The following is a 12121-nucleotide window of genomic DNA, read 5'->3' as shown; positions in this document are numbered from 1 at the left end:
ATTGCATCTGCATTCTTATCCAGTAAGATGCACTGACTGGGGTTAATGGCATTCTTGTATTATAGGCTGTTTAAGGGAGGAATTAATCAGATTCCATAGCATGTCATATAAGTACCAAGCTAATTGGTCTTTCAGGCAGCATCTGCTCCTCTGCTTCACCGTATTTCTTATTTAAACAATAAAGTCTATTAAAACAAACATATGCGCATACCACCATGCCCCCCCCCCCAAAAAAAAAAACCAAAAACCCAAACCCACAATTCCCCCCCAAAATACCAGACTTGCTCTCTTACGGGATATCTTAAACTTCCTGCCATGGTTGTGGTTTTTTTTTTTTTTTCCTTCTGGCTTTAAAAGGAAAATAATTATGTGTTAGTGCTATGGGACATGTGAATAGCTAGATAGATATGGGACATGCTTGCAGCAAGTTTTTGGTAGTGGTTTTTTTATTATCACAGGCTTTGTAAGGATGCTAACTTGAAGTTTCTCTGTTTTGACAGTCTCTCTTCTTTGCAAAATCATATTGTTGTTATTTGTGAAACTAGTAACAGATTGAATGGTTCTGCATAAGATTTCAAGGCATCTTGCTCAAATATTCCTGGTGACCTCATCAAAACTATCAATACAAAAGCCTGGTTGAGGCAGTTCCCCTGCTTTGTGGAGGGGAAAAAATCACTAGCATTTGCTCCTTCTAGTTTTTGCTGCTAATGCCAGTGCTGCTGCATAGGCCAGTCAGCCAGCAAAGAGCAGCTAAAGCATGAGTCATTCTCTTCAGAGACTGAGCACCAATGCGGTATAGAGTCGCATATGCTTGGCACCATGCTGTTCTTTGAAACATTTCTTCTAAGGCTTACAAGAAATGTACACCTTTCGTAGAGGTTAATTTAGGATGGTAGTGCAGTGCTTTAAACGAGGCTTCAGTGGTTATTGAAGGTAAACACTTTGTGACCAGAGTAATTATGCTATGCAACTAAAACAAAAGCCATGCAGTGTCTAGACATAATGTGTTCTATTTTGTCAGCATTATGAAATCTACTGAGCCAAATTTCTCTTGATTTCTAAAGATCCAATTTTCTGTTTCTCTTTACAGCTGGATCAGTTGGCTGTAGATGCTGCAAAGGAGAAGAGAGATATGGAGCAAAAGCACTCCACTATTCAACAAAAGGTACTTGAGAGAATGTAAAAGGCAGATTGCACACACATATTTGTATCTCTAGCATCTCTCCCCAGCAGTGTGTCTCTGCATTGAACTGTGAGAGATTGTATCCTTAGTGCAGAGTAATAGGCTACACATATTATGTGTAGGGTTGGGCTGCAGATAGTAATTTTGTATTACAGAGCAGAACATTATGTTTAGCTTTGACTGAAACATGAATAGAACAATGTAATTTCTCTGAATGCTGGGACTCTAACATTTCATTAGAGCTCTTAATTCTTATTACATCTTTGATTCAGTATAGTTGTAGAAGTTGCTATTGTTCCTTCCTCTGCGTGTGTAGAATCGGTGTATATGCTGCACAGTTCTACAGTCGTATATATCATTTTCTGGACTGTGCCAAGTAAGAGTGCAGCACTTTGAGGCAGTAGGTAGCTGCTATTGCATATAAAGAGTGAAAGTAAACTTTTGTAAAGGCTGTCTAATGTATGGTGTTCAACTCTACACAAATACAACAGTGATAACATTAAATTGCTGTTTTGGGCTTACTTGTATGTGTAGTAATTATTTTTGCTTGTTGAGAAAAATGTAGATAATTCATGTTGTGGGGGGAATGACTTCAGTTTGGATGTTTCAGAAGCTCTAGATCAGTATTGGTTTTGCAGGTATAATGCTAGAAGTTAAAAATATTTCCACTGAACTCTCCGGTAGCGAGCTAATACTGCAGGTACTTTTGAAAGGGATTAGATACCAGTTTAAAGGTAATGCAACACTACTTACTCTCATTCAAATACATTCTGTATCTGTTCAGGTGGCATAAATTAAAAATAAATAAAAAAAAAAAAACCAAACCAAAACAGCCTAGTGTAAGTGAAATCTGATGAGTAAATTCAGAAATGAAAATATGCTAAGATTATAATTTAGGTAGCCTTAGTAGGAGTCAATATTAATACTGATGGGAAAAGGTAACGTTTTTGGTTGCTGAAAATGCTTTTGTCACTTTATCCTGTTGTTCCTACAGGAGTTGGTGGGAAGTGTTAGGATTGCTCTAACTGTGACATTGAGCAGATGCAATGATGAGTTTTAGGGTAGCGCTGATGTGCTGTGTTTGGAGGCAGACAGGAGATAACTGCTGGCAAGGAAGGGGAAGAAGGAGGGGAGATTAGAAAGAGATGGAACTGGAATTAACATTGATACTCAAATTCTAATTTGTTTGGGCTCAATAGGCCTAGTTTCAGGAGTGGGCAGTAGTTGAGGGTTTTACTGTTAGAGAACAGCAGTGCTTGGTGGAGAATGTAAGTTATGGGCAATTATCTTTTGGTTTGCCATAGAAATAATAACTTATTGCTGTGAATTGGTCATTGCTGTTGCCAATGGTCTTTACAGATTTTGTTTTTTCTTCAAATGCTGCTAAAGGCTGCTTTACAGGTAAACTGTTTCTAATAATATCAATGGTTATTGAAATGTAAGCTTCATGAAACTTAATAACCTGTATCAGTGTGTAATTTAAATATTCTTGGTTTCTAGTACAGGTGGCAATCATAATGAGGTTATTTATATATTGTTCCTTATTTAAATTGAATGATAACTTTATGCTGTCTCTAAAGTATAATCAGGGTAGTCAGATTGGATTGTATGTTCTCTAAAGTTCTGTGTTTCAAGTTGTGTATGTTGTCTCCTGTCCTTATCAGTCAAGTCACTGATGTATTTTTGTGATAATGCCTGGATTAATGCATCTAGGCTTTGGAGGGCATGCTTTGCTGGAGATTCTTCTTAACAGCTTGTCAAATTTTCTTGGTTTCGTATTCAAATAGTGTTGTCTGTTTTTTGTCTCCTCCTACTCGCTTTTCCCAACCTTCCCACCAAGATTGCTTCCAGCTCGTCAGGATTTCAGAATCTTGAACTGCCTTAGACCTTGGATCTTGTTCTTTATATCATTATTTGTCATCTAGTCAATCTGACCGGCATGGCAACCTTTTTCTTTATTCTCTTCTCATGGCTTGTCATGTTGCTTTTCACTGGGCTTCCTCTTAGGCATGTGTTCTAAAATCTTCCAGTGCCAAATCCTTCCATGTTGTATAACTACGAGACTTCGGCTTCTTGTATTTAATATTACATGAGGTATATATACATTTAATATACTGAAGTTTTAATCTAATGCTTCAGAACGATGCCTTTTCTTCATTGTGTGGATAAAGAACAGTTCCTTTTCTGAAATGTATAGGTAAGTGCACATGTGCACACACCTACGCACCCACTACCTGTGTTTGCATATATGTGCATATGCATGCAGAATAATTGCATTAATTCATCTCACTTTTCTTTGTAATCATCATCCTATTAAATTAGGCTGTTGTGAGAGACTAACACAAAAGTCATGGAAGGGCTTGGTCACCACTGTAGTTTGATTTCTATTTTAAGAGAACTGATGTCTGATGTTTTTTGTGTGTTTAATATACTCAGCAAATTTGTAGGAAACAAGTCTTTATTTTTTCTGTATATGGAAAAAACCCCTCTTACTATTCTGGAGCAACACATACTGTGGATTAATCTAGAAATGTCATGATTCTGGGAACTTTTTGCAATATATTTTTATAGGGAAAGATTCATATCAAGAATGGCATCAGTGTGAATATCACTTAAGACATAACTCTTGCTTTCTGAGCAGTTTGCAGCCCATTGCTGTAGTAACATAATGAATTAAGACATAATTTTAAAATCTATTGGACCTGTAAATAGCATTATGGCTTTTTGGTTTTGTGACAAAGGTAATATTTTGTTCTAAAATGAGGGAAATAATACAGGAAAAATGTTTGCATTGAACTTCAAATACTTTGTTGTATTCAAATCCATTTTTCCTTAAAAAAAAAAAAACAAAACCCACAAAAACCCGGAAAACCCTGCATCCGAAGAACTGCTCAGGAAACAGCTGGAGTGAGAATGATTTGAAAATTTTTAACATCATGAGTAAGCAAAGTGATAGGAAACCAGATGCTACCAGAATCATAAAGCAGGCGTAAACCAGAACTGCTGTTGTGTAGTAATGCTAACTAATTCATGTCTCTAAAAACAAAGATCTGATAGTATCTCAAGTGACCTGTATGCGCAATGGCTGTGTTGCCGCCTTTCACTTTGCCCTGGAATATAAACTTTGTTACTTGTTGGGGCTGTTGTTCTTTCTAAGCCTTTTCTCAAGGGACTTCAACTTAAGCATGACAAACATTTCTTTTGCCAATGGGAAGGGAATGGAAGCAACTTTCTAAACAGGGGGGGTTGCACTGTTAGTGTCTTCTGCTTGGTATATGCTGGATTAATTTTTCAGATTAGAGTTTTCTTTGGTACTTGTGTTCCCCCACTTACTGCTTTTTTAAAAACTTCAAAAAATTCTGCTTTTCTAAAGTAAAAAGCATATCAAATACATATTCGGTGTTAAAATGGTGATATTCACACTCCATGCAATCTACTGATAAAATGGCTTGAATAGCTTTCGTAACCTGCTAGCAGTCTTCATATTGAAAGTAAATGCTGCTGAAAAGTATGGGGGTTTATGTTTTGGTAAAAAGAAAATTATATGTAGAGAAACAGAAACCATGCAAGCTATGAAATAAATCCAGTATGTGTGATAAATCTGTAAGTTCACGTGAAAACGCATTCATTGAAACTTTGTCAAGTAAAATAGGTGTTCTGTGACCTGGCAGATGAGTTTTAATTGTGGAAATGTAAGTTTTTCAGTTGCTGGCTGGTTTGCTATCTCTTATGGACATTTAAAGAAAAAGAGGGGGATGGGGGGATAAAGGCATGTAAGCATGCTATACGCTTCACTTAAATAAACCACTTCTACATACTTATTTTCCAGTAGCTGACCAGCCTTGAAAAATAAGTATCAGAATAGAAGCCATAGATCATCTTCCCTTCGAACTGAATGGAATGTGCGATACAGCACTTCAGTGTAACTGTCATAATACTGGCTTCATTTTCTTAGTTCTGATTAGGTACTTTAGTCATAACTGACGCCTAATTAGCAGTTAACTTATGTTTAAAAGTCAGTCTTTATTAGCTGCCTGTTTGCTTAAGGAATACAAAATTCTGAATCACATAAAGCAGCTGGGTTTATTAACATGTGATTCTCTTATGCAGGACACTGGAAAGATATGGATGTATTTCTCTCCACCCCCTGATTATTTTTTGTGATTCACTAAACTTTTCCATGCACCAAGATAAAAATAAACTATAATGTGACTGCTTTTCTCCTATCCTTTAATTACAAAATAGCAGAGAGTATAAAATCAGACACAACTTGCCTAGTTCTTTTTTCTGCTTTTATCCTTTTAATTGAAATGAATTGTGAAGTTTCTTGCTTGTTTGTTCAATTTCTTTCCTGACCACAACTTTTATCAATGAAGTTTTATGGATAAAGCACTTAAAAGCTTTACTCCTTCCCTCCTCCCCGCAGCTGGTAGTCTGCTCTGTATAGTTAGGAAAATATTGAACACTTGTTTGTATACTCTTGCATCTTAATCTCCTCTATAAAGGTGGAAGTCAATCAGGGAAGCCATTAAAAATGATACTGGGGCACTTCATGAGGAAGGTTCAGTATTTTAGACAATTTGAGCTGAGTGTGTAGCATGATAAATGTTTGCAAGGAGTTTTGCTGTCATGCTTGTATATGTCTTGGAAGCGTGTATCTAGATTCATTGGAAAAAACAGTTGCATTTTCTGCAGCAGTTCTCCAAACCTGAAGGAAAATGTGATTACATAGTAGTTTGGACAGAAAAGACCAAGGGAATGTATGTTATCTTTCACTACACAAGGAGTTGCAGGCATCACTAGGAAGATGCAAATCTTTAGCAGGTTTCATTATGTTTGGGAGCTGGTAAGTTAGAGTAATTTATCAGTTTTTTGGGGAGGGAGGGGGTGTGACATCAGCATGCCTAAATCTGTGCTTTAGGGGTTTGCTCTCTCTTTTTTTTTTTTTTTTTTTAAATTTGGAGAGGATAAGAAAACAGAAGGGACTTTTAACACTCAATGTTTGTGTCATAAGTTGTGAAATACAAAGTTAAAATTGTACTGTGATATTTGGCTGCTTGTGCTTAATGGTCTTCAATGTTCAGCATGTTCTGATCTAGAAAACAGGCAGAAAATGGAGTTATTAAATGCTGAATAATAAATTGCAAGTTTGTGATTTTTGAGAAGCTTTTATTTGCAACCTATATGTTTATTCAGATCAATATATAGTAGTGATATGATAGTTCCATTTTCTTTTGGAATTCCTGCTTTTGCACTCATCTTCTGCCAGTGAATTAACAAAAATCTAGATTTAACATTTCAAATCTAGTTATTCTATTCAGATTGGTAATAGCTGAAAACACTCTGAGTAATTTTATGGATTTTGGTGCTGTGCTTGCCTGGGAGTATAGCGGGCCTGTTTGATATTTGTAACCACTTCACTGTCTTGTTTAATTAACCTTATGTTGAACCAAACCATCTGCATGTATAAGAGTAAACATTGTGCGTAGCAGAGAAGTTGTGTACAGGCTGGACTACTAGAAAGGGCTAATGGTATTGGTTTTGAAGCTGACTTTTTTTATATAGCCTCTTTTTCCCCTATGTATAGATAAATTCCTAAGGAGCAAAGTACAAAGCAGAGATTTTCTTTTCACACAAAGCTGATGTTTTCAATTTACAAAAAGTACTTGCTGAAGGTATGGGGGACTGACATTTCATAATGTCCTGCATTTTTAGTATTTGATCAGATTTTTTTTGTTCTGAAACTTAATTTTCAGTGGTGTGCGTCTTCTGCCCTAGTGAAGGGGAAGAAGTTGCTGGTCTGCTTTAAGGATATATTACACTAACAGTGAAATTAAATAATATGGATATTATTTAGATAACTGGACATAGCTTATCATAAGTGATATCTTCCCATGTGTGCTTTTTCATGCACCTCTAGTAGCTGTAGCCTCCCACTGACTGAATACCTGAGCTCCATACTGCGCTGGGAAGAGTCCATGCTGTTTCAGATGAGATTTAAAAGCAAATTATCACCACATGTATTACTATTTACCTTTGGAGATGCAAAGCAGTAACCTTTCTAAAATTTGTTAAGCTGTTATTAACTGTTATCACTTTTACTAGATTGATCGAAATGTATCTTCCCTTGTCCTACATCTAGCTTCATATTCTTGTCAAAGATCATAAAGAAAAAATTACTGCTAAGCTTGTCATCATTGCCAGCACCCTGACTGCTTTAATTTAGAGGTAACTGATAGAGTCATCTTTATTTGGTTACTTATCTTCTAAGTTTTGATCTGGCTCACTTGTCAAGATGACAAAGCTGAAGAAAATGCTAAAGGATGGCTGGCTCTTTACAGTTGTCTGCAACAAGCTGCAGTTGCTTCTCAGTTTTGACTCCAAACTCCCATTGCCCCTTTATTTTCCTCTGTCTTACTCTTCCATTTCTTTGGAATATATGTGAGACCATTTGAGCAGGCAGTTGAAGCATCAGATGCTCTATTGGTTATGTTTGTGTTTTACTTGGCCACAAAGGTCACCAATACCCGAGCAAGAATTTCGCCTGGTGTGTAGGTAAAGTAAAAGTCTTCAGCATTCTAATCTCCTAGAAACGATTTAAAAAAAAAAAATATAAAAATTAAGTCATGACTTCACTAATAAGTGTTGTAATTAAAACATTATTCCTAAATGTTTACTCTTTTTTGATGTTAATACTGCCCGTATTGGAAGTTTCATTTGAAACTGCAATGTGTTTTTTATTGTCTTGTTCCTTTGTACTAGGATTATTCCAGTGATGATACTAAACTAGAATACAATGTAGATGCAGCCAATGGTATTGTTATGGAAGGTTATCTATTTAAGCGAGCCAGCAATGCCTTCAAGACATGGAACAGGTAATGATTCAGAACTTCTATTTACTAGCTTATTAAGATACTGCTTGTTAAGCTAAACTCTGGTCTGACTTATAACCTATGCAACTCACAGATTCCACAGTTTTGACAGAACACTTGGATGACTCTTAATTAATGTAGAGATGACAGTCCAAAGCCATTTTTCCTTATTTTCTGTCTAGTTGTTTGCAAGCCTTTTTCTAAGAGTGTATATTAGTGTGGAGAAGTCCTGTGTATGGAAATCCTTTACTTAAGAATTGCTCTGTTTCAACCCTTCTGATTATGTACAGTAAGCCAGGTGAATGTATGTGCTGGGAAAATAAGTGTTACAAGGACAAAGTAAAATGGAAGTTGTGTAGCTATTGGAAGCAGGGCAACACAGTGAAGGACTGAAGTTTTGAGTTTTTTTTCCCGAAAGAAATGCATAACTGTTATCCTTTACAATTCCTGTCCTGTGCAATGACTTCTGTTTAGTGGTTTTGATGGTCCTGTTGGGAATTGAAAATATGTTGTTAGTCATGCTTCTTTAACAATGTATATTTTACTATTGTTTAAATATTTCTCTCCCTGAACAGGATTTATCTTGTATTTCCAAGGATGTATACATTTTTCAAGGAAATATTATATATTCGGGAGCATTTACAGTATAGTTGGATATGGTTCTTGAATTTTGAAGTTGGTTTGTTGTGATAGAGAGCTCTTTTTACTGGATTATGCTCTGCAATTTTTTCAGCAGTGCTTCTGCTAAGCTCTTTGCTTGTTTCAAAGGCCAGAATGTGCATTGAGATACGTGGTCCCTTCCAACCTTAATTCTTCTATCATTCCTTGAGCATCTTGGAACATTACAAGTCTATGACAAGTTGGGATTACTCCACTTAAATCCAGAGACTGATGAGGGGGCCACTGGCGTCAGTAAGACTATCTGGATTAGCAAATCATGTGCAACTAGTTCAAGGGATTTTGCTTTTGACTGCTTCTAGTCTGGTCCTGTGGTCTGATTATCCATCTGCAATTGTAATGTACATTCTGGCTTAGTTTCACCCAAGCAGAATTCTGAGTTCTCGGGGACAAACCTGCAAGGCATCAAAGGAGAGTGAAAGGAGAAAACTGGGAAATGTGCTTCAAAAGAGTGTTTCTGGTGTGATGTAAAATGTTAGTGTAAGCACTAACTGACAAAAATCTGCAGTAACAGTGCAGGAGATTGTCCTTTATTGGTTTCTCAACAGGCTGAAAGAGTCCTGTTTGCAAGGTAGTTTGCAGGATTGACTGCAGCCTACTGATAAGGCAAAACTGACTCACATCTGGGTGGTTCTTTTGGATAGCATGAAGCCCTTGCTCTGTGGGGAGGTGACAGGAGGGAGCAAAGCAGGAGTATGGGAAGGTAGCTGAGAAATATTTTTCTTCCGCATGGCTTCATACCTAGTGATGCTGGACATGTATCTTACCTTAAGGTGGTTACTTTTATTTAAATCCTACTCTCTAGTTTCTGTATGTTGGAAACTTAAATGGACACAAGATAAATAGAGGGAAGTTGTAATTAAATCAAGATACAAATGACATTCTTTCAGGTTAAGTTTTTGTTTGAGTATTTTTTTATTACATATGTTCAAACCTGTAAGTTATTTGAGAGCCAAGAGTTAGGTAACAAGTCAAAGCTACCTACTTTTACTATATAATTTATATTTGCCTATAGCTTTTTCTTCTGTTTGTCACAGGAGTATTTAATAAAGCTAAACCTTTAACCTTTTTTAGTCTTAGATTCTTGATAGTTTATCTCACTGTGATAGGCTAGCTGGATGCTTCAGAATTAAGCAGAGAATAGCATTGGATATGCTATCTATAAACAGTTTAGAAACTCAATCATTTGAATTTTGTACTTCATTCACAAATCATAACTAGTTGTTGTGAAACTACTAGTAGTGTTATCATACATAAAAATACACATTTAAGACCACTTTAATGAAGACAACTATTACTTTCTGAACTAATTTTTCATGGTTTAATAAAAAGAGACTATTTTCTTATTTTTTGAATATATTTGTAATTGCTTGCTACATTAAATTGCTTGCTGATTAAAGTTTACCATATATTAGCGATGAGTGGTTTTCCAGTTGCTAGGTAGAATATAAGAAAGGACTGTCTCACTGCATTAAACTGTTTTGTGCGTAAAAATGTACAATGAACTACCAAGGAGGAAACTTTTAGAGAATTACCTGTTTTGTATGAGGGAATTCAGAGCTGAAGTCAGAGACCTTAAGACAGAGAAGATACTTTCAGTGTTCTTATCAGATAGGGGTTTGCTGCTTCATTATATGCCCATCTTTTGGGGAGGTGGGTATAAGATCAACCAGCTGAAACGAAACCAGCAGAATTTGCCTAAAAGAAATACTGGAATTTCCTGATGTTCTGAACCTAGGGCAATGGCAACTGATCTTCCTTGCTAACTGTTACTTGCACTGTCAGTAACAATACGTATTTACAATGGTAGTTCCTTTTTTCCCCACTCTGTTGGTATCAATTGATATTTTGATGATCCTTTTTAAGTAGTCCTTTAAGACTGAATTAAAGGCACCAGAAATCATTGCAATTACCACTATTAGTCTACACTTGCCAGCATTAAAACCATAAGAGAAAAGGAAATAGTACACTTGATTTTTGTCTGGGTGTGACACACATCAGCATGATTCTAGCTAACAGATTAGAGAATTGAGATGCTTCTGTGTGTACATCTTGGTCAGTGAATCCATGGACACCTTAGTGGATTATCCTCGGAAGTCTGGTTGCTGGGGGAGAAAAAAAATCAAAACCATATAATGCAACCCTTTGAAGGGGGACAACTCTGTTCTAACGAATTAAAACACATTTTGTTTCCAGTCCAAGCTAATTTCTTGCTAGGATGGTGTTTCTTCATTGGGCAGCTGACAGCTTGGATTTTGTTGTCTCAAGACGTCAGTTTTTTCAACCTTTTGCATCAATTTTCCTGTTCTTGGTATACTTCTGCAAGACACTGACTTGAGAAACAAGTAGTGTTTGAGCAGGTTAGGAAGTAAACCTCAAGCTATTTGTAATTCAGTGTTACTGTGTGAGATTGCTGGACATTTTGCAATCTCTTTTTATTGTGACTAAATGGATAGTGTTTAATGTACATGAGTATTTCAGGTAATATACTTCGGTGGAATCAAAATGATATCTTTATACTGGAAAGCCTTACGGTAGCAGGTATGGAGACCTATTAGTTTGAATGTATGTCTATCTGTAAATTATATCTTACTGTACGTGATTTTTCTTGGGACATCAGGAGCTGAAATCAGGTGTGTTTATTGTGGAGCAGTAGGTGAAAGCTGTTATGGTTCCTAGAAATTCAAATGAAAAATAAGTCCATGTCATGAAGAAAGATACGTGTGAATAAATGTGTGTAGGGAGAAAAGCATTTATTAAACACTAGTATGTTCTGAATAGTTTTTAGGTTGGATGCATTAAATATTTTCCTCTTTAATTCTGCTGTATTTTCAGATCATGCTAATTCTTTGCTTATTTTGCTTATTTTGCATTTTTCATTCCTTCTGCTCCTTTCCCTTATGTTTTAATCCTACCCCATTTTTTCACATGACAGGAAAAAGCCAGATCACATCAGGTACCAACCAGCTTCTTTTATACCTTCCCAATGTTTCTTTGGCACGCAAAAAGCTCTTAATTAACCCTGCATTTAATTTTGATTACTTGCAATGGATGTACAAGTGGCTTAGTCTAAGAAAATAACAGAAGGATTCTGCCTCGGATGCCAGTGTATGTGCTACTCAACACTTCTAAAAGAATTGAAAAAGATCTAGTTTCAGCTAAAAAGGAATTAAAGCAAAGTTTCTGCACTCAAACTTCTGAGCGTACAAGATCAGTGTTTTGACTTTTTTCCAGTTGAAGTTGGTGAGATTTTTCTTGCCAACTGCACTGGAAGCAGAGATGTAACTTTTAAATGTTGTGCATTCTTAATCACTCTATTTTATTTGCATGCTAATAGCAACTACTGAAGAACACTGTTGCCTTTTGAGAATCAATAAGCATGATTCTT

General features: G+C 36.2%; 1 protein-coding gene across 4 annotated transcripts in view; it reads left to right on the top strand.

The window, feature by feature from the left end:
• Positions 1-12121, top strand: part of ACAP2 (ArfGAP with coiled-coil, ankyrin repeat and PH domains 2) — a 65320-nt gene that overhangs the window by 34427 nt on the left and 18772 nt on the right. For 2 of the 4 annotated variants that reach the window (XM_056358244.1, XM_056358243.1), the window contains exons 9-11: positions 1091-1165; positions 7946-8058; positions 11669-11689. In XM_056358244.1, the coding sequence (XP_056214219.1) occupies positions 1091-1165; positions 7946-8058; positions 11669-11689 (209 nt within the window). The remainder of the gene's footprint in view (positions 1-1090; positions 1166-7945; positions 8059-11668; positions 11690-12121) is intronic. The other 2 variants (XM_056358246.1, XM_056358245.1) reach the window with 1 other exon arrangement.

The sequence above is a fragment of the Falco biarmicus genome, chromosome 13, assembly GCF_023638135.1.
Source record: "Falco biarmicus isolate bFalBia1 chromosome 13, bFalBia1.pri, whole genome shotgun sequence".
Classification (NCBI taxonomy): domain Eukaryota; kingdom Metazoa; phylum Chordata; class Aves; order Falconiformes; family Falconidae; genus Falco; species Falco biarmicus.
Note: the sequence above shows the minus strand (reverse complement) of the source record. Positions and strands in the feature narration are given on the sequence as shown.